This window comes from Ammospiza caudacuta, chromosome 2 (assembly GCF_027887145.1).
Source record: "Ammospiza caudacuta isolate bAmmCau1 chromosome 2, bAmmCau1.pri, whole genome shotgun sequence".
NCBI classification, from domain to species: Eukaryota; Metazoa; Chordata; class Aves; order Passeriformes; family Passerellidae; genus Ammospiza; species Ammospiza caudacuta.
The window spans coordinates 52,694,401-52,721,789 of NC_080594.1; the positions used below are offsets into that span (position 1 = coordinate 52,694,401).

General features: G+C 37.5%; 1 protein-coding gene across 2 annotated transcripts in view; it reads left to right on the forward strand.

Annotated features, from left to right (window-relative positions):
• Positions 1-16,913, forward strand: part of B3GLCT (beta 3-glucosyltransferase) — a 46,803-nt gene extending 29,890 nt beyond the window's left edge. The window contains exons 7-16 of one of the 2 annotated variants that reach the window (XM_058825243.1): positions 37-173; positions 1,007-1,070; positions 3,290-3,421; positions 4,414-4,483; positions 8,442-8,555; positions 10,209-10,308; positions 11,269-11,388; positions 11,921-12,065; positions 15,243-15,423; positions 15,821-16,913. In XM_058825243.1, coding sequence (XP_058681226.1) covers positions 37-173; positions 1,007-1,070; positions 3,290-3,421; positions 4,414-4,483; positions 8,442-8,555; positions 10,209-10,308; positions 11,269-11,388; positions 11,921-12,065; positions 15,243-15,410 — 1,050 coding nt within the window. In that variant the 3' untranslated portion in view covers positions 15,411-15,423; positions 15,821-16,913. Of the gene's footprint in view, positions 1-36; positions 174-1,006; positions 1,071-3,289; positions 3,422-4,413; positions 4,484-8,441; positions 8,556-10,208; positions 10,309-11,268; positions 11,389-11,920; positions 12,066-15,242 lie in introns of both variants that reach the window. The other variant, XM_058825242.1, reaches the window with a different exon arrangement.
• The last annotated feature ends 10,476 nt before the right edge of the window (positions 16,914-27,389 follow it).

Consider the following 27,389-nt stretch of genomic DNA (forward strand, 5'->3'; position numbering starts at 1 on the left):
TAGATGAACAAAATTGTTTCCTATATTCCTTTACAGGAGTGGTTTTTAGGTAAAGCATTATATGATGAAGAATCTACAATAATTCACCATTATGCCTTTGCTGAAAATCCTACAGTCTTTAAATTTCCAGATTTTGCTGCTGGTTGGGCTCTTAGCATTCCACTTGTTAACAAGTAAGAATTGAATTTTAAGTCGCTTCCCGTTTATTTGCCATTATTCTACACATTCCAAGAATAATTATTATAAACACTTCAAAATTAAACAAGAATGTAGAAATAGACTTCTGTATCATTGCTGTGCATGTGATTTATTTTGCTTCACTCTGCCTACATCAAGTAGCTGATAGTTGTCCAATAGTAAATGTTTAAGTAGTTCAATTCCATATTGTAATTTTAAGAATGTATTCTCCCCCAGACAGTGGTTTTATTCTTGGGTTGTAGAGTGGCTGCATTGCCCTCTAGAAGTGTTTATCATGCTGTACAGACAAACTACATATTTATTTCTGCTTAGACTCTTAGGTGCTTTCAGATGAGATTTGAAAAGTTCATAAATTTCAGGAGTTGAATGAGTCTTACCATAGCAAGGATCAATGTCCTCATGCATTGAAAATCCTTAAACACTATGCTTTGAAATACACAGACAGAGAATATTGTCTGTAGTTTGAGATGTTGATCAATACTGAGCTTCAAATGTGCTGCTGCTTTTAATCTCTTGCAAATTTTACGCCAGACTCTCTGCCATCTCCAGATGAGAACTTTCTTCATGTGTAGGAAGAATGTATCAGTGTGTGTGTTGAAAATTAATGTTAACATCAGATTATTTTAAAAAAAGGATTTATATGATAAATATAAGTTGCTTTTCAAGGCAATAAATACAGAAATGTGATTTATTATTATTTTTCCCCTTATAAGATGGTCAGTAGTACCAGCCACACTTTCCTGCACGCACTAGTGATTGGGGTTTTTTTAATATGTTTGATTAAGTTTCTTCATCTCTAATTGCACAGGCTTGCAAAGAAGTTGAAGAGCGAACCACTCAAATCAGACTTTACAATAGATTTAAAGCATGAGGTAAGCAGTGGTGTGATGAAAGAAAAAATTATCTCAAAGTTATATATTTGAATGGTCTTAAATCATAATGGAAATAAGAGATTATTCTTAAACATTGCTAAAAAGTTTGACTGCAATGGCATGTTAGATTTCTTTTCCTTCCTTTAGACTATTGCAATACTTTAGAACTACATTTTAAGCATTGAAAAATTTATAAGTAAGCTTGCACTCATATAAGAATGCATGCATGATTGCATACATTGAGGTGTCTTCTAAGGGTTGCTCTGTAAGGAAGGAGAGAGACTTCCAATTAATGAACCGTAAGTTGAGGTGAGTAGTAGCTCAATTCCAGCCAGTCTCACTTTCTGAATCAGACTCTCAGTGCTAAATATGGTGGGGTTTGCATTAAATACTCTGAGGAATCTATCTTTGTGTGAACAAGCAGTGCTGCAACTTGCAGCTGGGAAGTCTGGAAGGACTTCTTTTTGTCTCTGGTATGTCGCACCTTCAGAATGTTGGCTGAAGGTATTTCAGACAGTGAGCGACCTGACTGAAAGCAACATGAGAAGGAGGCTCTGAAAGAGTATCTGTGCTACTTTTTTGGGGGCCTTTTTTATTTTTTCTGCACTTAAAGTGTTTGTGCTGTCCAGGGGTTTGTACTGTTACCAAAGTGAAGTTCTGAAGCAGGCGTTCAGAAGTAAGTGGGGATACGTCTGGAATACGCTTCTGGCCTGAAATAAGAATATGATTAAGATTCGGGTAAGGAATGGGAAGAAGAAGGAAGGAAGAATGGGATTAAGATTTTGGCCTGAAATTGAGTGACCCTGAAGTAGTTGTAATTATTTTAACACTCCTGAAAAGCATCTATAAATTGTTGTTCTGGTCCAGAAAAAAAACCAAACACTTTTATATAACACTACTGCTGCTTTTTCAGATCTCATAATGGTCATAAACCTCCTCATTTACAATATAAATCTATGGTGTATTTATTGAATATAGATATGTAGCATATTTAAATAAATTTGGTTTTATGCAAAACCATTCTTTTATATGGTTTCCCCTCATTTTCTCAAAAACAATTGAATGCCTCTCAGCTTTCATTTTCCTGTGAGAAACAAGACAGGAAGGTGTTTTCTTCCTCTTGTTAATTTTTCTCAATGCAAGACCTTGGGCTTCACAATGTTATTTTATTTTAACTTTATTTTTAAGACAAAATCGTTTATATATTCCCAGTATGACAGTCTACCTCAGCATTAAAAAAGTATCTAAACATATTGTCATAAAAAAAAGATCATTAAGAGCCACTCCTTTATGTGCCTCAGATTGCTTAGTAAGAAACAGTTAATCACCCGACCAACAAAATTACTTCCATCCACTTATTATTCTGTTAGCAGGTCTTTGCATATGTTTTATTTCAAATTTATTGCCATTAATAACCTACTTCAGCCCTGGAGTTATTCTTTCTGCACAGTCTCATGTCTCCCTAGAGACAGTTTCACTCCCTCTCATTTATTTAATAATCACCGTCTTCTCTGTCTTAAGTAATTTTTTGTCTACGCTCTTCTTGTGTGAATCAAGATTGACAGCAAATCAAAGAATATAATCTGTTGGTTTTTATGATTGTGTATAATGTTAAAGTTTATAAGGAATATTTTAGTTTGAGGGACTCCTAATAACATATGCCTCTAGTCTTTGGTATTTTATTGTGCTCTGCATCGTTTTTATTGTTTCTTTTTTGTGTCACCTTATTACTTTTCAAGTACCTATTCTTTATATCCATAACATTTATATCACTTTCGTATCTTGCAGATGTGGTGAAGTGTTTTTGTCATGCTGCTGCTCATTTGTAGGTTGTTGCTTAGACTTTTTGTAACTGTACAATATATGGCATATTCCCTGATGCCTATTCAAAGCTGGAATTGAATAATGGAATTTTGTGTACATCTAGCATTAGGTCTGAACTAAGGACTAAGACTGTTTTTGTCTTCTTATTGTAAATCAGGAGCAGAAGTACTATTCTCTGTCCTTCCACTTGGAGGGAGTGACAGGAAGAGCCAGCAACCAATACCTGGCTCTAAGCATGGTGCCACGGGCAGAATATGAATTAGTTTATCAACTCAGGGACAAATCTGCTACACCATGCCACATCTTTCACTTTTCTTGTTAATATGATTTCTTTGTATGCTCTGAAAATTTTTATTTAGAATAATTACTGATATAGATGTTTCCAATTTTGATAGATTGCCCTGTACATTTGGCAGAAAGGGGAAGGACCACATCTTACTCCAGTGCCCGAGTTCTGCACAGATGATGTGAATTCATATATGGTTGATCACTGTGCAACAACCTTCAGTAATTTTCTACCACTTTGTGTAAGTACAATATTTTAAATACCATTTGGTTAGTAAAAGTAAAACTCTTACTAAAACAATACTTGACTTCAAAAATCTCAAAACTTGAGAAAATATTTTTAAGTAAGCTAAAAAAAAAGCCCAACAAAATAGTTTGTTCTGACATTTATCTAGGATGTAATTTGGATATGCTTTCAGGCTTCTGTGGCACAGAATATTTCCTGGCAACTAATATTGTGTATGCTTTAATGAGTCTTTATACCACAATGTTTGGTTGGCGCATGATCTATAAATTATTTATCCTTACACTCCTTACACAGTGAGATACTGAAGTATAGATGATCTTTTTTTGTTTTTTCTCCACAGATGGGAATCTAAAACTTGTTGAGGTTAAAGATAAAATGTAATATAGTAATTGGTGCCTTAAAGTACAACCCATCTCTTCCACCTCTGGGAGGATTACATTTATTATATTATGAGTTAAGTATAGCTAGTGGCCAGAATGTGTTCCATGCTCCCAGAAGAGCAAAATTCTAGGTGCCAAAAAGGATAACAAATCAAAGTGGTCAAATGATTTATTACAGTTGAGAAAATTCAAAGATTTCTAGTGTGTATCATTTAAGCTGGTTTTTCCTAGTGTGATACGATTTGTGTTCTCATAGTGACTGATTTCAAAGAAACATTCTTTTTCAGATTAATCATTCTTAGTTCAACAAGTTTTTTCTACTCGTGGTCTTTTCCTAATGATAGGTGTTTTAGTTCTTGTCAGAGTACTACATCAATGGAAAAAATTTTCCAAGAATGTTATTTCAGGAATTTTGAACAACCAATGCCTTTTTTTTCAAAAGATAAAAATTTACTTCCTGGTGTATCACGAGGACACTGTTCTGCTTGATAGGCTATATAATGAAAAGCTGTTTCCTGTTTTATTATATGTAAGGACATACATATCCTATAAAATATTACAGGCACAGCCTGCACTTAAAAGATTATTTTTTGTTTTGTTCATATAGGGAGAGCCAGTGAATAAGGAAGATGTTTTTGTTGCTGTAAAAACATGTCGAAAATTTCATGGTGACAGAAGTAAGTTGTTGGCTGGTCAAGGTAGTAGTTCTATGCAATATAGTTTATAAAATGAATATTTTAAAAGCAAGCTGATATATGCTGTCTCTGCAGCTCTTGGGACTAAATGTTTGCAAAATCAACTCAGAAACAGGAAAGTTTTGGAATTTTAAACAGCTCATCCTTCAGGTGGAATCTTTTTGCTATTCAGAGTCCTCAGGAGTGCTGTTAAACATTTAAGATTAAAAATGGTTTCATCATTAGTGACTGTTGCCAAAAAACTTGGAATTAAATACCTAAATTAAAACATGCACAGGATTATCTGATATTCTTGTAAATTGGAACTGTTGCAATATGAATTAATACAGCAGCTATTAATATCCTTCAGTGAGTTTCCCAGATAATTGCTTCACTTTTCTTTGTGCCAGCAGTGACAGTTGTGCAGCTCTTTGGTGGCTAACTTAGAAATTTGAACAAGCTGAAAGGGCCCTCATCTCCTCCTTCCTTTTGTCCTGCCCTCCTCTCCAGTGAAAGATTGAGCAGCTTATACTGTCATGTTCCTTCTTAGCTGTTCCATGTGCATGTGTCCTTTATAATGGTTGGAATGGGAAAATCTGTCCCTTCTAGAAATCTGGTCATATGAGGTGCTTTGTCCAACCAGTAGCCCAGATCAAGAGTGTGTGAAACACTATAGCATGTTTCATCTGGAAGTTCATCTGAAAACTGTAGAGTTACACAAGCAGCTGCAGTCACCATGATAAAAACAACAAACAAAAACCCCTTAGTGCATCCCAACAAGATACACACAGTGAGCATTAACTTCCTCCTCAGAGGCACAGAAAACAGACACAGAGAGACTCTCAGCTTCTGCTAACACATAGTAATGCTCAGCTAACTTGAGGGAGATCAAGTCTCAACAAAGCTTGGAAGGAAAAATTCCAAATCCAGCTATTGAACAGAAGACATTCCACCTACTTGATGCCACCTACCAGTCTGTTCTAGTTTGCTTTTAGCCATTTTGTTACTAAGGAAGAGATTTGTTTCCAGGAATTTGCTTGAATTTTGTGTGCTCTTTAATACTCCAAACTAAGCCTCTATTAGGCTTAGTTTGTTTATAAGCATAATTTAAAGGGATTATAATTGGCAAAAAAAAAATTTGAAAATCAAGTAGTTGCTTAGTAGTTGTACCAAATTCTAAGAGGTTTTTGCCATATGTGTTGTCAGAGGACAGGATGAAAGTAAAATCTCTTTTCTTAAATAAGTCTAGTTAAAAACAGGTGGGATTTTTGAATAATGAGATTTATGGAATTATTCTTTAATGCTACTGCACCTGATAAAAGCACATTTGTAGTGTTTTAGTCACATAATTTTTAGGGTTTTTTAAGTAACTTATGATAAAACAAAATTGACTGTCCTGTAACTGGAGTTCACTGAAGAGTTCTTCTTCCTGGATCCATGTTAATTTTTTAACATTAAGATTTAAAAAAAGAAGAAAAAGAAAAAAAACCCCTAGAAAGTCAGAAAGAAACATAAGGCCTCAAAAAGATAGCATAAACATCCTTCAAGAAACACCTGTTGAAGACTGAGGAAAATTCTTGAACTTTCCTCACAGCTTCCAGTGTTATGCAATAGAGGATAATCTTACTCCAGATTTTGAAAGATAAATGGATGCCAGCTTCAGAGAGCTCTTTTTACCTGGTAAGTCATTCTTTATTGTATGCCAAAAACTACATTAATGCAGCACTAAGCCTTGGAAATTGATGTGCTTTTAAAAGCAGCTAAATTTTACCTCAGAAGTTACTTCAGATACAGCTCTCCTTCTTGCACATACCATCTGTAGTTATAAAAGAAATTTTCAAGACTGCAAACATGCATCAGAGTTCTAGAAAGAGCAGAAATAAAATGTCATTAAGAGCTTAGAGCTGACCTTTAAATATCTCTAGTGGTATTCAAACTTTGGTGTGATCAGAAGTATTAATACATATTGATAAATATTTGCATCATCATCTAGTCCAAAATTTCAAGTAGTTTTCTTTGGAAGGTGCCATTTGCCAGAAATTACAAAGTATTGTGGGATTCAGTTTACAGCTGACATTAGTCTGCATGGTGACACTTCCATCAAGACAAACAAGGGAAGGAGGAGGACACTTCAGCCAGCAGCCCCCTTGCTAGAGCTCTCTTGAGATGAGACTCAAGTCCTTGCTTCAGGAAACTTTTCTTCATTTATAGAAAGAAGGGGGGGCTCCACCAAAGGAATTGAGAGGCTCAGTCTATAATTGCAAATGTTTCTGTGTGTTAAAGGACCCTGCTGAGTTTCAGGTCCTTGTTTGGAGAAAGATAAAACAACCTTCACAGGTGCAGCTCTTCTGCCAGGGGAAGTTTGGATGCTGTTGTGTATTTGTGATTCTTCTGTTCTGAAGCCTTGTTTTCAGAAACCTTTCTGGTTTTGTTCTGCTTAGAAACATTTTTAACAAAATAGGAAAATAATTCAACAAAATAGGAAAATAATTTCCTGCCTATACATTTTTTGTACATAGTTCCTTTTGAATTTTTTATGAAAAAATGAGAATGCTTTTAAGAACTTTTAAAAGTAATATGGACCATTGCAATATGCTACAAAAGTGGGGTTTTTTATTTTCAAAATATTAAAGTCTTTCTGTTAGTGCATTGAGTTCTTACTACTCTGTCTTAACACTAAAAGGTAACTGTTACCAAACTGAGTGTTGATCAATCAAGATTAATAAATTCTGTGTGTTCAGAGTAGAGGGAAGTGAGCAACTAGGTAGGCAAAAAACATCAAATTAGGTGATGGATGATTCTAGCAAGGGGCTAAAGGGAGTTGTTCACAAGCATCAGGGTTGTACAGCAGCAAAGGGAAGTTATGGAAATATTTCCTCCATTTGAAGCACTACTTCCTACTGGTGAGACCTCCTGGATGGTGTCAGAGAGCATAGAGCAGAGAAGCAGTAACAGCAGAATGCAGAGTACTTGCTCATCTCAGGCCTGACCTCCTCATTTTTAAGAATGAAGAGGCATCATTATTTCAATCTGATGGTTTTCCTCTGAACACCCTGCAGATGGTTGGATTGTTTTTGTGTTACCCATAATTTATTCACTTCTCAATGTAATGTAAACACTGATGGCATCATTATTAGAATTTTGTGTGATCAACTTTAAATCCTGATGTGAAATGGCAAGCTGGTAAGAAAAAGGTGTTTTTTTTAGAGAAGCATTAAGCAATCCTCCTTTGAATAGAATCTCCATGGGATTAAAATTGATTGTGTGATATTTATAAACTGCACTATAGAAATACTTCTTATTTATAAATGAAACATAAATATTTATATCTATTTATGTATTATAACAGGAATGGTTATAAAATGTCTCGTGAGTGTGTCTCCAGAGACACACTCTGGAGCATTAATATGATGTTACTGTCAGATAGGATGTGTATAATACCAGTAAAGTATTTCAAAAGGTACATTTGGTCTGTTTCTGATTCAGAATATGTTACAGACTTTACAATTGGATTAAAATATGCCATTTCAATACTGGAAAAATGACTAATTTCTGATAGTGTTTGTGCTGATGTATTCTATGAATCATACAATAGCAAGTGTAAAAGCAGAATTCCATACTTTGGTTATGCTTTGGTTGGAAAATGTAAATATGACAGTTTACAGTTATTAATATTAATAATAAAATCATGAAAATATAGTAATATTTTAATAATTTTAAAATAATTTAAATAAAATTGTTCTGACTGGCTTTCATAAAATTTAAAACTATTTTTTCTCTCTAAATATTATAGGAAAGAAAATAGAATGGACATTTAGAATCATGATGCTCTATTTGAAGCAGCATTTTTATTACCATGTGAAGAAATGTAGCTAACAAAACGTGGTTAACATGAATATTTGGATCAAGTATCTATTTTAATCAAGTTCCTTGTGTTTGAATGCCAATCATTGTTTTGCAGTACCAGTTGTAAAGCAGACCTGGGAAAGAGAAGCTGCCCTTATTGAATACTACAGTGATTATGCAGACATCTCCATTCCTACTATAGATTTAGGCATACCTAACACTGACAGAGGTGAGCTTTTGTCAGTTTTGCAGAAATGACTGAATGAATAAGTGGAGTTTTATGGATGATATGTTTTTCATGTCAAGCATGTCATGTAGAAATTCTGTTTTTTTCTAGCACATATGTGCAGCCTAAACTGCACAACTGAATGCTCTTCACACAGGAAATGGATGGAGAGTACATTCAGAGTCCCCCTGTGTAGACAACATGTTCTTTTAAGCAGAAACCCAAATACTGAGACTATGGAAGCGTGGTATACTGATATACTCCCAGAGAAAAAAAAATGGTTTTATTACTTGGGGTAAGAGTAATACCTCTACAGTTATTTATGATTTTCAGTAGGGTCATTAACAGTGAAGAAGACATAAATTTACTTCAAAAGACCTCAGGCAGTACCAAGTGGTTACTAAGCATAAACTGCTTGCCATATGGTGTTAATATATTATATCCATGTGCCTTGCAGGTCTCAATTTAAGCACAAAACCTGAATGTTAGGATTGAAACACCTTTCTATAGGAAATAACAGGCATTTAAATCAGTTTACTTTGTGTTTGAATATAAAAAAGGCTATGGGCATGATGACTTTCTTGAGGTATTTTTTTTTTCTTTCATTTGATATATTGTTCTTAGGCTGATATTTTATATCTATTACCTTCTGAATTACTGGCGTCCAGGCAGTGGCCTGTTAGCCTTATTTGGCCCACTAGGTCAGGTGTTCTGACCTCTGGGTTATTTCTGCCCCTTTGTTTTGTCTGTTAGAGGCACGGAGAGCACAGGCAGGGATTTCTGTGTGCACAGGTGGAGTGGAACATTAGCAAGCAGTGAGAGTTGTCAGGGGCCAGCAAGGCTGCTGGGCACACATGGATCAGTGCTAGGAGCCATGCCCAGTAGTTCTAGTGGTGCCAGGAAGCTTCCACGTTTTTTTATAGAGTATAATATAGAAATCTTGGGTTTAATTTTGGAAACGTTCAGATATCAGTCTGTGTTAAATTCACAGTCTCACAAAATCACCAGAGCAAGGACTTCCTTCATGTCTTTAGCATAGAATTACTGCATTTTTTCAAAGAATATTTTAACTAAAAGTGTCTTCAAATATAATGTTGTTATTTTGAGTGGTTGTTTACTAAATGTAATATTCATAGTAGTAATTACTTTAGACAATCAACTGTGATGAGTAAAGACTGACTGAAATGAGGTTTGTCCAAGATCTAAAAAAGACTCAACAGAAGTCTGAAACTTCTTGTTTCTCAGGTTCTGCTTATTCTGAACAAGGGTGTTTCACTTCTGCACTCCTAGCAAAGGGTGTCTTACCTCCTGAACTTCCTGATAATCTTGTGATAAATGTTCAGACCTTTCCTTGGAGGCAGTGATCAGGACCTGAATTGCCAGTGAGGAGTACAGTAGATTAAAATAGATTTCAATATTTCTGTAAAAGCAATGGATCTGCCTGATGCATCTTGAAATGCTGTGACAGTGACTTGGAGTATTTTGCAGAACATTTGCTTCTATCATAGTCTCCTCATTTTTACAGCTCTTTAAATTAAGAATAGCGGTTAGTCCAGTATTGTTCAACAGCTTGACAGATAGCTGGAATAAATCTTGTTTTTAATTTAATTCCTGTTTTATTTAAGTATATGTTCTGTTAATTTATCTTCTTTTTAGGTCACTGTGGGAAAACTTTTGCCATTTTGGAAAGGTTTTTGAATCATACTTCTCCCAGAACCCCTTGGTTAGTTGTAGTGGATGATGACACACTGATAAGGTATATATTCCATTGCTTCATAAACCACTGTTTACGTCAGTAAGAGATTTAGCAATATTCACCTATCCTTTTTTTTAAGAGATACAGCTATTTTATTAGTCATATGGCTTTATATTACTTGAAGAAAAATAATTGTCACTTTCCATCAGTATTCTTTTGACAGATACTAAAAACAATGTTGTAGCCTGGTTAAAACTGTGCATATCAGTGTTATTGTGTGATCACATAGTCTGAATACACCACATTTTGTCATTCCTCTGTGTAGGTACGTTTGAGCTGATAGGGTTTAGTCATTTGCTAATAACCTTCCTAAGATGTGTTCCTCAGACAAATGTGTCAGAAGAAAGGTTTCATAAGCTCAGGTCAGTTGTCCAAGCTGCCCAGAATGGTGTTTTTGAACTTGCATTTGTTGGAAAATTAGATCTCATTCTCATAAAACTGCAACATAAGCAAAAAAAAAGGCACAGTGAGCAATGTGCAGGATCATGTGGTCATGAACAGTGGCTCAAGACTTTACATTAAATCATGTGACAGAAGAAGAAACAGTGAGAGGATGTAACTGTGGGTAATGGAACATTCATAACACTGAATCTCCCTTTTCAGTTTTCAATTTGTAAATGTTCATAGATGATTTGCAAAGATCATATTGCTCAGAAAGTGTAATTTCATGTTTTCTATGAGATGATATGCAGTTTTGCTGACAAACTGCCAACTTTAAAAAATACTTCAAGCTAATTTGTTCATCATTTGACCAAATTGCACAGTCATATCTCATAGTAAATCATCCATCATAAGTTTCTCTTTAGCAGTTTATATCTCTGGGGCAGGTTTTTTTGGGTGGAATTTCAGAATTTCTCCTGTCATCTTTGTGCTATTTAACAGAATGCTGTTGAGGGTAGCAATGTCTGTTCCAAAGAGAATGTTTACAAGATTTTTTTTTAATGGCTTTTTGTATTGTAGTATATTCAGACTCCGAAAATTGCTCAGCTGCTATGATCCAAATGAACCAGTATTCCTTGGAGAGCGTTATGGCTACGGCTTGGGAACAGGAGGATACAGTTATATCACTGGTGGAGGAGGGTAATTTATTTTAGTTCCTACTGAGATCTGCATTAGTTCCTGGTTTGAGTTTTGCAAATGTTTTAAATTACAACACAAATCAGTTTCAACAGAAACAGTGATGTTTTCCTCAAATGTGTGTAATTTACCTCACACCTTCTGTGTAGTGACACATGCTGGTCGCAAGTCCTCAACTCTTCTCCCTTACATTTGAGTAAGATTGAGGAGAACACCCTTTTTTGAGTCCAGGCCAATTTTAGGAGGAATTCTAAACTGTAGTAAAAATGGTTTGTAGCTAAATTATTGTTGGAATAACAACAATGGGTATAATTGGTATAATTAGTTTCCAGTATAAAAACTAATTATCTTTCAGAAAATGCTTCTTGCACTGTTTGTCAGTTCTGACCTCTTAAATTTTGAATTTCAAATGTGCTGTATCAGAGGGCTACATTCAGTCGTGCAGTTTTAAATAATTTAGCCGTATTTATTAATTACAGATATTTGGTGTCTTTAGAAGTTTTTACACATTTCATGTGCTTTTTTTTTTATTCAGGATGGTTTTCAGCAGAACAGCTGTTCAGAAGCTACTTGCTAGCAAGTGCCGGTGTTACAGCATGGATGCACCCGATGATATGGTCCTTGGGATGTGTTTCAGTGGCTTAGGAATCCCTATAACACACAGCCCTCTCTTTCATCAGGTCTGAGAGCTATTTCTGAGTACTAAAAATGTATTTCACTTTTTAAGTGTACACATAAAACAGTCATAAATATTCAAATTCCATCAATATGTAATAACACGAACCAAGATGCTGCTGCTGCTGCTTTACCTTGATTCTCAGCAGAACAAGACTGATAAAATAAGAACATTCTCTTACCATGTATTGCTACAATGCTTTGCTAGTTTATGTAATATTTTAGCTAATCTATAACTACATTTAATTAGAAATGCAGTCAGAGGTGAGGATTTTGAAAAAGAAATAGAATTAGGAGCCACATGCTTTGAATAGTTGTCATATGTCCTTTAAGGGAGGAAACCTACAACACAGTGCTTTTTTATGCAGATAATGGAGAACTGAGTGTAAAATTTTTCAATAAATCCACCTGCTCTACTTACCTGACTTTTCTATTGATTCAGTATTTACTATTCTGAAATACCTCATTAGTGAAGGTTTAAAATATTAAATTATTACTTTTATGGTGGATTCTGAAGAATGGTATAAGTACGATAAATTGCTCTATGCTAGCACATGGGAAAGAGATCTTACAAAACATAATTTTCATGTGAGTTTGGGAGAAAAGGGCTGGAGTAGATTTGAATCTTGTTTCTGTCTCCCACATTATTTAACAAGCTAACTGTAGTGTCACAGTGGAAAGCATGATGCATTGAGGCCTATAGAGATTTTCTTCCTCGTAAGCCAAGTAAACCAAATCCTTCCATGGTATGAACAAGAAGCACTAAAGATTTTTTTTCCCAAACAGTGCACAACTTTTTTAAAAGTCAGTGTTTAAATCAGTGTAGCAATTGATGTTTTTCAGGTGTCGATCTAGTTGAAAAACTAGGAAGACCTATCTGAATATGAGCTGAGAATAGGATAATAAGCTGCTTGAGAATTAGTAAATTACTCTGTAGTTGAAAGCAGCTGTCAATGGAGAGGGGGAGTTTCTTATTTGAATGATCAGCTTTTTCTATGTTAAGATTCCATTTCTGATTACATTTACTATTTAGAGAAATTGGAAGATGAGAACATACTATTCAATATTTTAATTCCTTGTCCATATAAAAAAAATTATGTTTGTTTACTCTCCTGTTTTGTTTATCATTGCTTACTCTGTTCAATATAGAAAGAAAACAAGTCATGCATATTATAAATTCAACAGTTACTGAATAAATTTGCTTGCACAGCTGCTGAAAAAACCCAAAAGAACAAACCAGCCTAATTAAAGGAGAGTCAGAACAGAACTCACTCTCCACAATTGTAAGAATTATTCTTATTGAAAAAAAAGGACCTCCTTGTAATCCTTAATAGTGTGCATTTGATACTGAATCACTTTGAAAGTGAAATCCTAGCAGTTTGATTTTCCACACAGAAAATTTCACTTGACTTCTAATTCATCTTTACTGTTGCTTGTAACAAATTCTAATTCAACGTCCCTTGAACAAAAATTAACCTGTGAGGGAAAACCACTGAATAAAAATTGAATGTTCGTAATCTACTAAATCCACTATTGTGCAAAAAAAAATTTTAAATGAGAAAACCAATTTTGGATTTTCCATCAACCAGAAAAGAACTTTCTAAGGACTTGACTGAAATATTATGATGTGTGATGTTCCTTGAAGTATGTGAATCTAAAATTGTACTGACACAAAGATTATGAAACAGAAGCAAAGATATCTTCATTCTTGGAGTGTCTATGATGTGTTTGCTCAGTCTTACTGGTTTCCTGCTGCCTGCTTGCTGAGGTAGATACATATTCTGTAACCTGTTCCAGAGGTTTTCAACATGATCAGACTCTTAAAGAGAGCAGGAACCTTTCCATGCTGAGTAGCAGCCAGAATTGTGGTCTTAAATAAAAATCTGGGCTAAAGCAATATATTTGACTTTTCTAGAACACCAAATACAAATGTTAGCCCAAAAAATTACAGTTATTAGAGTTGGTATCATTATTTTAGAATTATTGAAACACCAGAATTTTGTCTATAGCTTAATAAAAAGCTGATTCATTTTCAAACAGCAAAAATCCTTGGATCAGATATGTAAAAACTGTCTCTATCCAAAATAAATTGTTCAGGTTCTTGAAGCCTAAATGTTCTTCAAAGTGTTTTTCAAAAGTCATGAAGGATACAGATTCCCTCTTGCTTTCTTCAGTGGAATTTTAAAAAATAAGCACTCTGTGTTTTAAATATCAGAATTAAAAGACCCAAAATACTAACAACACATACTTAGATTTCATAATGTCAAATTCTGTTGCCTAATTTTACGACTGTAATGTATACAGAACTGCATGAAGAATTCATAAATACCACCATAAGTAGGTGAAGCGTGCAGTATTGATTCAGTTACCAGCTTAGGCATCAAATCAATTATTTGTCATCCCAATAATTCCATTTTCTTCTTGTTTGGGGTTTTTTTCTCCTAGCTGTAAAACACAAATGTTTGCCTTCCATGCATTTTTCTTCCAAAAACTCTAATAGCAAAATGTAGTTATTTTACCAGAGACCACTACAGGTGGGAATTTTACATGTAATGATGCACTCAGTGTCATTGAACTGCCAGAGAAAATGAAATATATGTGGAGCATCATGACAGCAGCTGCATCTTTTAGCTGTGTTGTAATTCTGTCTGGTTTGATATAGCCTGATAAAGAATAACAACACAGTTTTCTGGCACCACAGTGTATCCCATGTTTGGAACCTTTACCTGTCATAAACTCTATATTTTGGCTGCCTATGCCCTTATTAGAATCCCAAAATCACAGTGGCAGTGCTGACAACTCTCATTAGAAGAGCAAGAGAATATAGTTTAAAATAATTTTGTCATTATTGAGCCAAAACTTCATATTTAAAAAGATTTCATACCAGCTACACTGTTTATCACTTGACTTCTGAGATGGTGGCCATTTCATCCTGAGAAATAGGGCATATTTAGTGTCAGTGTACTTCATTCCTAGCATGATGACTGCAGTGTGAGTTGAGGATTTAATCTAATGGTGTGTCAGTTGATTTAACAGAATGATGTAAAAACCCCTTTGTTACCATCTTGTGTATTTTGTCAGCGCCACATTGTTGTGTCACAGGGGTGATTGAGCAGTGATATCTTTTTAAAATTATTACTGATCATTAATACTGGTACTTTTGCTTTATTCTTCCATCTTAGGCAAGGCCAATGGACTACCCAAAAGACTACCTTTCTCACCAAATTCCAGTATCATTTCACAAGCATTGGAATATTGATCCAGTGAAGGTGTATTTCACATGGCTGGCACCAAACACAGAAGTGTCAAGCAATGGGAAAAAAGTTGGATATAACAGAGAGGATTTATAAGCAGTAGAAGAATGTAAGTGTTGATTACTGTTCTACAGCTGAGAGACAGTCACTACTGTGATTTTTGTTATGTTTTCACGTTCATCTGTTCGTGACATAGGAAGACAGTGTTTTGTTCCTGTTGGTTGAATCCCTTCAGAACAATGGAAGAAGGCACTTAAATGACTTTTGCATTCTTTTCCTCCACTTGCTTTCTTTTTAGAATTATTTTGGGCTTTGTATACCAATGAATTTGACTCACATTTAAGAATCTTGTACAACTTTACCTGTTCTGCTTTGGACTTGGTTCAGGCAGCATCAATTTACATTCTGTTCCTTTGCTTTCTCAAAAGCTGAATTTATGTATTTGGGAGCCTAATATTGAATAAGAGTTGAACATCTATTCAACATCATCTCTCACTGTCTTACAGAAAACAGTTCTCTAAAAGGTTCTGGAACAGTTTCTTCATAAATCATGGAGGACACCTCACTTTTTTTCTGCGACCAGGAACTAGATTGTGTGAAGGCTGTGCTCCTTATGCTCATTTCTGATAGAAATACTGTCCTTTGCTGGAGTAGCTGGACCAGGCATGAAACCACTGTCATACCTTATAAGTTTATTGGCATTTGTGTGGAATGTCATGTACAAAATGGAAAAGAAGGTTAAGGACCGGGATCTCTTAGTGGCCACGGGAGGTCACTGTGGCTCTTTTAGAAACCCAAGTCACCATGCATCAATTTGGCAAACATAAAAGTGACTCTTAAGGATTTTTGCAGAACTAACATTTCAGTATTTCTGAAATGCACACATCATTATTTCTGATGTGTGCATTTCAATAGTATATGAATGCCTGCTTTAAAAATTTTGTAGTATCCCTAATGTATATCATCAAGATAAGTAATTTTATGCATACAACATGTAAAGTGTGATTCATATTTAAAACATTCTTGAATTTTTTTTTAGTAATTCAGTTTTGTAAAAATGTTTGTACAAAAACTGGCTTTAGTATGTTCTAAACTAATTTTTATATTGTAAAACTGCTTCTTTTAAAATGATAGTATATGGCACTTGTATGCTGTTATTTAACTTGGCTTGCTATATTGTAACCAAGTACAGGGTCTTAAAGCCATACTGCTGAAGTAATTCGTGTTTTGGTTCCTTTTAGTAGGTTAAAATTTATTCCACTCCAAAGAAAAGCAATACTTGTTCTAAAGTGGAAGTAGGGGAGCCACTGATTCCTGTCTTGGTAATCACCAAACTTGTATAAACATTTGTTGGTCAATGTAGCTTGTGGGTTTCTAAGCATTGAATAGCAAGCACATCTTCATAGTACATTCAAATTCCAATTAAGAAAGAGCAATCCATGTTATGTCTTTCTTTCTTCCCACTACCAGTGCCTTAAACAGTAGACATTTTACTGATACCAGGATTGTGTTCTCTGATACCGTTGGTGAATTGTTAATTATGTTTACTGTTTAGAACTGTGAAAAATGAAAGCTGAATAAAAGCATTCTTTAACCTTTTGTGCTTTCTGGCTCTTTGCAAACCAAGTACAGAATTCCTTAAGCACCAGTGAAATAAGTTCATCACCTTAATTGTAATTACTGTCAGTTTTATTAAAAGGCAGCATAATCTTTGGGGTTTTTTCATGTCCTGTCCTGACCTCCATATTAGGTCAGTTTTCAGCCTCTATTCTATTTTGTGCAAATGGAAAATGCTGTTTCAATGAACACCTTGTGATTGGGAGCCTTGATGTTGTCACAAAACATATTTCACTTTCAAATTCTCCAAAGGTCTTGCAACTCAGTCCAGTCTGGTCCAATTTCCAACTGGTAATATTTAGTATCTCCTTGGGCCCTGTGGAGGCAGACTAGATCAACAAAAGATTATTAGATTTGAGTCCTGGCTGTGTTGTACCGCTAGACTGGTTATTTAGATGTGGGAAGTCATTGACTCATTGATTGATTGCTGACTTGACTTTTATTTCTGGTTTGACAAATGTAGTAGTAGCTGTCCTGAAGTCCATCTTTTCCCTTGCTATTAGCTCTGGGTTTTACTGCAAGGTTTCTGGAGGTATTTGTAAGCATCATACTTCTGATTTTAGTCTCCATAGTTTTGAAGGCAACAAAGCCATAATTTGCTCAAGTATTTTTCTCCCAAAACTCTGACTTTTGAGACACTGCAGCAGCATGACACAAATGACCTTTTAGTTCACCACCTAAATAAGTTTTTTTTTCAAGCAAAGGATCACAAAGAGTTTATATAAACAAGACATGAAGCCTTCTATGTGAACTTGAGTTTTAGAATGGATGACTGTTACTAGCTGAAACCTAAGGATAAAACTGTGTGTTAATGAGCCTGAGCAGTACTAATGTTTCTAATGAAAATCAAGTGGATTATAAATGGTGTAGTGTTAAAGAAAATTAACAGAAGAGACATTCACAAGTCACTTGGTAACAGGCATATTTAAACAGGTCTGCAAAGTTGACTGGTTGAAGTTTCCTTTTCTGGGACATTGCAAGGTTGTGGCATGAAAAAGAAAATCTGGAAATCATTACTGACTATTTGTTTTTAATGTTTATAGCATGAAATTTTTCCATTTATTAAGATCTTTCTTTTACAAAATTATTTTGATAATTTGCTTGGTTGGCTCATCTGCCAGGAGCCAAAAAATCCCTTGTGCCTTCAATAGAGAAGATATGTAAATAAAGAGTGATGAAGTATTTGAGGCCCACATTTGATCATGAGCAAGAAAGAGAGCTGTGAATCTCTTTTGATTTCCCTGCATCTGCAGATGGCCCAGGGATGGAGAGACCTGAAGGGATCTGATTTTTGTCTCTTCCTCTGTGGTTTGGAAAATGGGCAGGAGTCTTGAGGCAGCTTGCAAGCTGGGTAACTTTGTGCAGGAACACTCTGCCCTGACACCAGCTCTGATGGCTGCTGCTGCTCCTCCCTCTGATGGCTGGAGGGAGGAGTCCAAATTACCTTATTTTAAATTCTTTAATTTCTCATGGATTTTATTATCAGGGCTGGAACTAGAATGTCTCAGCTGGAGGCCTGAGACACCATTCAATGAGATTCCTGGAAGCTGAGATCAACACTGTGTAAGACTGCCATAATTATTTCCTGTGAGCACCTCCAGAGCCAACAGTGCCAGTGCATTACCAGGAAACATGGAGAAGTAGTAAAAGATTTGTTTTTTGCAACATTGTAAAACTCTGAATGCTTTTGTGCATTGGACACCATGATAATAAATATATTTGAGTTTGCTTCAATGCAATTGCGTCTTCTTGTTGTTCATGTGAAACTAAAGGAAAAAATTGGAATTCTGAGCAAAATGCTCCCTGAGAGTGTCACATCATCACACATTGGCTGAAGAATCTAAGAGCACTGGACTCTGCTCCATTAGTGCTGGCTGGTGTAGCTCTGGCTCTGAGGTCCCAGCTCACATCAGCATGGTGGCTTCACTCTCTGTACCGCCCCTGTACACTCATCTACTGTGTCAGTACAGGGCAAATTCACCTCCCCAGTCACACTGAGGGCTTTTTCTTTAATTAATTGTTTCATTCAGCAAAGAAATCAATTTAATATTGATTTGTAGGCAACTAATTTATCTGTTTCAGTTTGTGATGCACAATGTGCAAGTGTAAAAAATAGCTTTTTAAATATACAGTCTCATACTGGTAGCCACTGTGTAACTACTTGATTTAAATTCTATCCTGAGAAGAAAAGTCCTCATGCTTTTCAGATCTCAGCCTGTTGTTTACAGGAGGAGACCTGTGGGACTAGAGGAAGTAGAGAAAGGTGAACAATGTGTTTTTATCTACCTGCTTTTGCAGATTCCCTTGACTTGTTTATTTGTGCCCTTGTCAGCCAGGAGGCAGAAATACCTCCACTGAAATCAGTTAATGAAATTTCTTCTGCTAGGACCTGCATTTGCATGGCAAGAATGAAACAGCTTTGGTGGAGTGTATGTGCACTGGTTAGTTCTAGGTTAGTTCTGAATACAAGGGGAATAGACACAGTAGAAATAATTTATTTAAAGATGAAAAGGTAAGTAAGCATTATGCAAATGCATACAGAGGCTTAAAGGACTCGCTGTCAAAGAAAGGAAGAAGTGGTTTGAAAAACAGGCTATGGAGAGGAGTGATAGGAAATCACATCAATGGAGTTTAATGAAACATTCTTTATGGAAAAGCTATAGGCATGCTGCTTCTATAAGCCAAAAATAACAATGCTAAGCTATTCCTGTGAGAAATAAAATTTTAAAGCAATGCTTTTGTAATTCTGAAGGCTTAAGAACCTGACTGTTAAACAGAACAACTCCAAAAAAGTTAAAAGCACTAGGCTGTTAATATTTTACAGGCTCAACTTACAAAAAAACCCCAGTGTAAGCAGATTGTTAATTAATAAGAAGCCATTAAAGAAAATTATCTGGGAAGATTACTGAGCATCATCAACTGATTTGTGCCCACTTCTCATTTATGTGTTTCTAGCTGGGACATCCTCCGGATGAAGGTCTAATCAGACAGTTTATAATGTACCCCATCAAGGCCCTCATAGCAGGAGCTCACGTGTTGCCCTGGTTCTACAGGCAGTGCACCCCATCTTCACAGGGCTGTGTGACACTGTGTGACACCTGCTCCCAAAAGCCTGGGAGAATGGCAAGAAATACAGCACATGTTCCTCAGGAAGGAGGGAAGCTGTAGGACTGAAGACTTGTGAGTTCCTCAGTTGTCTTAAGGAGAGCTCTCACTGGTCCTCCTTCAAAGTAGCCATTCCCTGGCTAGCAAGGCAGCAGAAATGATGTGGGGTGCAACCCTCAGTAAAGACAATTCTGCAGTAATAGCCTGGAGCAGGTCAAGCCTGTTTGTAGCTCTGGAGGCATTGGTGGCTTTAAGGACAGTCAGAAGTGCTGATGGGTGATGTTGGCTAATTCATCAGCCTTTTTTTCCAGAGACTTCTTAAGATTTCTTATGTTGCTAAGATTGTTTGCAAGTTCCTTGAGGGAGCCCTTTACACAGAGCAAGGTGCTCCAGTTGCAGTGCTTTGATGCAGCCTGTGCTGTGGCTCATGGCCTCATTCTGCCCAGTCATGAAGCTCTGCTGAAAAGTTCTCAGTATATCTCTTGTCCTGACAAACCAAGTTATTAATTGTTCCTCTTTCTGTTGCTGCTTCTTCAGGCTAGAATTTTCCTGTGGATGGATTTTATGTTAACTAAAACATCTGATCCTACAAATGCAAGTTCTGGAATGACTTTACACTTAATAAACAGTGTACAATTTTAATAGTGAAACAGTGAACAGTGAAACATTTTTAAAAAAATAAAATGTGGGTAATTGTCCATAGTTACCAGGTTATTATATTTGTGTGAAAAACTCTGTCAAGTTCCATTTCAATGTCGGAAAAAGATACAATTTTGTTTCATAACAGCTGGCTTACCTCTACCATGGTTTGCCCCTTGTTCAGTTAAGTGATATGATTAACATGTAAAAAAATCCTTGCTTTAGAAGCTCATATTTGTCCTGCCACTATTGTCCAAACCCTGCTATTGGGCACTTGGTGCTTGAAAGCTGAAGCTCCAAGCAGGGAAGTTTCTTTCTTGTCTACCATTTTCTCTTGTGCTGTGTATATCTGCAAAATCTGTGTAATGCTGGACCTGTGAACTGAGCCATACCACTGTTCCTGGCTTGAGAAAAGGAAGATGGAGCCCAGCTCTGGCTAGGCTGAAATGCCTGCTCCAGGTGAGTATTTAATTGACTCTCATCAGCATTAATCACAGTCGGTCCCTGAGAGGACTGGTGTCAGTGCTGCACCAGCTTCTTCTGGGTGAGCCGATCCCTCGTACTTCATGCCCCTCAGGCAGTGCCTCTCAGAGCTGTTTCTCAACAGGAACAGCACATTTGCAACACAGAAACTCAGAACTGCAAAACAGCCCAGGCTCCTCTGGAGGTCACCTGGTCCAGCCCCCCTGCTCAAGCAGGAACAAGTCCAGCTGAAAGCTCAGGACATGTCCAGGTGGCTTTTGAGTACCACCAAGGATGCAGACCCCACCACTTCTCTAGGCAACCTGTGACAGTGTTTGACCATCCTCACAGTACAGAAGGATTTCCGTATGTTCACTTGAAATTCCCTGTATTTCAGTTTGTTCCCACTGTCTCTTGTCCTGTCATTGGACTCCACTTGGATGACTTCAGCTCAATCTAATCTATGCCTTCTCATCCTGTACTTACTGATAAGATCCTACCTGAGCCTCTGCCTCTGAGAAGTCTCTGAAGCTGCCTAAGTGGGGTACAGATTCAATTTGGTTTTGTTTATCTGACAGTTTCTCTTTAACATGGCAAGGTGACTCCAGGCACTTTCCACCAGAGCCTGTTTACAGGTTTTTAATAACTGTCACGGTGCCAGGCGTTTGCTGCGTGGTGAGAAGCTGCTGGGAATAATTAGCACTGAGGGGAAAATGTCAAAGAGATTCAAATGTAACATTTATACAAAATGCTGCTGCTTTTTAAAATTCTGATCAGCAGCAGCACAAAGCCTCTGTGATTCCCTGTACCCTGAGGTTCATGCCACCCACACAGCTATGCAAAGCAAGTTCTCCCCTCAGAGTTCCATTTCTCTTCCCTGTAGGAATGGTGCCAGCAGTGCTGTGAGCTGGAGAGACCCATGAGCTCCTCAGTGCCCCGGCACCCTGAACGTGGCACCTTTCTGCCAGCCCTGTTATCCACAGATCATGGCCCTGAAGGAAGTTGCCCAATCTGTCTGCATCACTTACATCACTGCTCAGGCCTTCTCTCCTGTTGCCTCCCTTCCCTGCTTGGTTTTGCCTCCAGCCACCTGTGACTGTGCCAAGCTTTCCCGTTCTGCACATCAACCCCCCAGTACCAGCCATGGGTTATGTGACATGTTCCTCCTGCTGCCCTCATCCCACTAAAAATCAATGGTAGTTACTGTAATCTGCAGGTTTTGAATGGTTTGTGTGTGAAGGAGAGTCAGTTTTCCATTAACCCTTTGCCCCCTTGCAGGGTTCATTACCAGTATCCAGCATAAGGTGTTACTGCATCCTCCCTAAGGATTGTACTGCTTCTCCTGAAGGTGCTGGGGAAGAGATTTCCTCCAAAACCCACTTGCTCTGTGCCTTCCCTCATACTCCAGTGTGGAAGTGCCCTCATTTTGCCAGCACAAATGTGACCTGCTCCTAAAAGTGCATGCTTTGTTGTGTTGGTATTTAGGGAGCCAGATTGAGGCTTCTCCTTCCAGAGCTTCTCTCCCAGTGCGAAGAATGGAGGAAAAATGTTTGCTGCTGAGGCTGAGTGGAGGGTTTAAAACATTTGAGGGATTGGTGCTGGCATCTATTTCCCTAAATGTGGACATGGAATTGCTTCCATGGTGAGAAGAAAATGAATACATTTCTCCAGAGATGCCCCAGTAGGACTGAAGTGCCAGTTTATATCTTCAAAGCAGGTTTGTATCTTCAGGAGCAGACATTTAGCTCCACAGCAGCCCCACCACTGAGTGCAGAGCAATATAACTACTTTTATTCAGCTCTTGGGGATCTGACCTATGGGTGGTAACTTGGAAATACAAGGTGTTTGGATTGGTAAGATACAAATACTGTCTTCTGTAACATCCCCAGGCCTGTAAAATGTTTTCTTTCCCCCATGAAGTCCTTCTGATTAATGAAAAAACAATTATTATTGCAGATTTCCAGATAATCATGATTTATTCTTCTCCCATCCACAAATAAAAAAGAAAATTAAAAAAAAATTTGCAGCAATCTCTTTGGATTGTATGCCTAAAGAGAATTTATAGGTATGTGTTCTACAGTATATATGTACTTTTATAGGACCTCTTTTAAAGATCCACGATTCTGTTAAACCTCAGTGTTAATAGCTCCCAGGAACTGATTTTATGCAGTCACCACCATTAAAATCCTGTGTTTACATTTCATTATCCCTGGGCTAGGAAATAATGGCACAATACAAGGGAGCATATATATACAGGTAATGATTTTTACTGTCCTGTGTAATTTTCTCAGGTGCTCCTCATGCCTTGGTTGGCCAAATCTTTTCTGAAATGCCCATTTCACCTGTGCTGAAATGGAGCTGGAGTGCCCATCTCTAAGTTTTAAGCAGAAACACTGCATGCTCCCTGGAGCCACTGGACTTCTGGGCAGGTTGCTGTTGCAGATATTTCATTTTAGGCAGAGCACATACACACCCAGAGGAGCAGTCCACAGATCTCAGGTCTTGCCCTGCAGTGGCTGAGTGGCTGCAGGATCTGTTGAGATAAAGAAAGGTAAGGGGTCCCTGTTCAGGTGACAAGGCCACAGTTACCTATTTTTATACTGAGAAATGTCTAGTAAAGTTGTATTTGTATTGCTGCGGATGCAGAGCACCTCTCTGCAGTTGAGAGCAATTTATCTGCTCCCAGTAATTGTGAGCCAGAAATAAAAAAAATACATGTGGTGTACGCTAGTGAATATTGGGCTTTTACCTCTCAGGTGCTGTGAGGAATGTAGCAAGGCTTTCTTAATTCTGTATTTTAAGAATTTAATTTAAAATGCATTCTTTCTAATTCATCTCATGCAAAGACTATTGTACAGATGGAAATATCCCACATTAGACAAAAAACAAATCATGTTTGAGTTGACCAAATCATCCCTTTGGCCAAAGGGATGAAATTAATTATTCAAGAAGTGCATATCCAAATGTTACATAAGAGCTCCTTTCCCTGTGAAATTACCAAATATAATTAAAAATGTATAAAGGAGGAGACAAGTAGCTTCAAATAACTCTGGGAACTTTTAATTGTTTTCAAAATATATTCAAAGCCAGTATAAAGGTTCCTTGTTTAACCCTCATGACTCTGACATCTGTGTGCCACCACTCTGCCCAGGCAGCACCAGCCACAGCTCATCTAAAACCCTGGTCTGATTACAAATTAAACCAGGGCAAGCCTTACATTTAAATCACTTGCTAGAAGAGATTATTGTATAGAAAATTATGGGAGTTTGTTTTTCCTAGCAGCAGGAAACAGGAATTTTCAACAGTAAACTGTTGAATAACAAACATCATCTTTGCTGGGCAAGTGGTTCAATTTTATTTATGAATAAGGGAGATTTAAAAAAGGAGATTTACTTATGGGTTGAAAAACATTACAATCTTTCCTTTCTCTGGTTATTTCTCAGGGGTTGTGGATCAGCCCTGCCAGACAGGCAAAGGGAAATGCTCTGTTAAAGCAACAGAGGCAGATTAACCTGGTGGGGTTTCTTCACAGACATGCTGCAGAGCTCCACACACTTCATCAGTCCTGCAGGGATAATTACAAGTGTGTCAGTTCCTCCTGAAACACTTGAAACTTGAAACTCAGCTCTCAGAGTCAGTATTGCTTAACAAATCCCAAGGCCTGTAAGGCTCTTAGAAACTTCATGCAGTCCTAAATTTTACCTGCTCTTTTCTATTTCTTCCTTTCTTTTGCTCTGTTTTCTCCCTCTGGTCTCCAGCTTGTTTGGGTTTTTTTTTTTTCTTTTGCCTCATGAACCTGCCACTCAAATAGATTTTGTAGGGAGGCTGAGGGCACTTTAGTCACCCACCCCAGCCCAACTAGTCTGGTGTACCCTTGACATGGACACAGCCATCTTGTTTAAACCAAGGCTGCCTGTGAAGTAGAAAATGCTCAAGCACCTCAGATTTATTGTCCTGCTTGCCATTTTTGCCAGTCTGTGCCCTCACATACAAGCAAATTTTACTACACTTGGTTCCCACAGAGGAGACAGATTTGCCATTGGTTGACAGTCAATGCAGAGAAGCACCCCAGGACTATTGTAAGTGCTCCCATCAGTGCCTGCTGCAAGGAATCCTCTGGAAAAAAAAAAAAAAAAGTGGTCTTTTCCAGCTTGCCAGTGTTCATCCACCTTGGGCCCTTGGCAGCATCTTTGTCAATCTGCCTCCTGTATTTTGAATAACCCACCCCATACCTGAGGTTAAGGTGCCTATATGTAAATGCTGAATGCAATTAGGAGATTTTGTCCAAGCATTACCATGAAGAAAGAATTATCAACTCATGGTGGACACACTCAAAGCTGAAGAGCTTTACAGGAGGAGGCAGAACTCAGTGCTATACAAACCCAGAAAAAGAGGAAGTTTTGCAGGCTTTTAAAGACTAATACATAGTTGCTATTTTGTCTTTCCTCTGCACCCAGTACCTGTGAACACTACAGTGGTATCATTTCCCTTCAGAACTGGAAGAAAAATTCTCCATGGCCAGTGTGATTCCTTTCAAAATACTTTTCCCAGGAAAAGAGGCTGTTTTTCTTTCTGCTATGACTAAGTCTCCAGCTCAGTGCACCAAGTGCCTGTCTTGTTCACGAGAGCCAAAAAGGACTACACAGCCCCCTGGTCATCCTGCTCAGGCTTGAGCCTGCATCAGCCCGTCTTATCCCGGTACCACAGCAGCAGCTTTGGGTACTCAAAGGCACGTGAAATTCCTGTCTTCAGCTGCCTTCTCCCTGTGGATATCATGGATATATGGCCCTGTATTTGGCCATAGGTTTTAAGGCTGAAAGGACCTAGTTACTGTCTGATCCATTGTGCTGCAGAGTGAGAGCCCAATACCTGACTGAAGGCTTGGCTGCACAGTCTGGGGAAGGGTGGGGTGGGTGAGGTGGGACCTCGCTGGGAGGAGACATGGCAAGGTCCTTGGGAAGGGGTGAATGGCGCACATGAGCTCTGCGGGGCTGTGTGGTCATGGAAAGCAGGGAACAGAAAGGAAATGTGCATTAGGGGCAGGAGGAGCTCTAACATTTGCAGTGAAAAGGAAAGGAGATGCAGGCAAATTGTGTGAGACCAGCTTCTCTGTTGCTATATAGCCCTCTTAAGGGCTAACTAGCAAAAAAACAAAAACACAACAGCAGAGGGACCAATTTGTTGAATTTTTAAAAAGTAAAACCAGTTCTCTTCATGTCTTGGAGTGCATGGCTTTCCTTGACATTTATAAGCCAAATGTTACTTTATAGATAAATATGGATCTTTACTCTAAATCATGCTTGAATATTATAAAAATTTTACATAAGGTCAAGTGTTCAAGGACTGATGTACAACTGACTCAGTTGTATTTCATCATGTCCACTGAAATCCCTTTTTTGTGATGATTTAGTTTTGACTCTCAGCAAAATTTCATTCAAAATCAGGCCCTGATATTGGTCTATCATTGGTCAATGTTTCTAAATGTGGTCACACATAAAAATTTCTACTTCTCTCCACTTTCAGATTTCCAGATTTCCAGTGTCTATATCCTTCTTGTTTTGGCTCATCCCATGAAATACCTTCTCAGCTGATTTTCAAGGCCTGTAGCAAATTTTCCTGCATGTGCCTATTGCTCAGGGAAATCTAATCTCCTTCTTCCAGAGCACTGCTCCATGCTGCACTCCTGGCAAAGGTGATGAAAATCCACAGAGACTGAGAAAATGTGAATCACATAAGTTTTGGGGTTTTTTTGAAAAACCCTGCATGACCTCAGGCAAGTTACTTTGTGTCTGGTGAGATGGGATAGCTGTAGATGTCAATTGGTACTTCAGTTTCATGTCTGTAAGTCCATGGAAAGTCCTGGATTGCAGTACCTTTGAAAGTAAAGCCACAGACACCTAAATCTAGACATATAAAACCAAATAACCTTCAGTGAAATGTGGGTCTGTGTTTTATTTTTACCTTATTTTTCTGGACTGTGGAATAATCTGTAGCTTCAGAAAACTATACATTTGGTTGCATTAAATTTTATTTCTATATGATAGATGAGTCCTCAGGACTTGTTTGGTACACCTATACATTTGTCTGTGTATACATGAGCGAGGTAATTGCACAACTCCTGCAGAAAAAGCTTTTTGATAACCCTTTTTGAATTAAATTCCCAGAGAGACACTTTCTATCACAGACTACTTTTGGCTGGTAAATGTATTTTAAATACTGCTCTCTATATCATCTCTGACAGCCCTTCTTAGC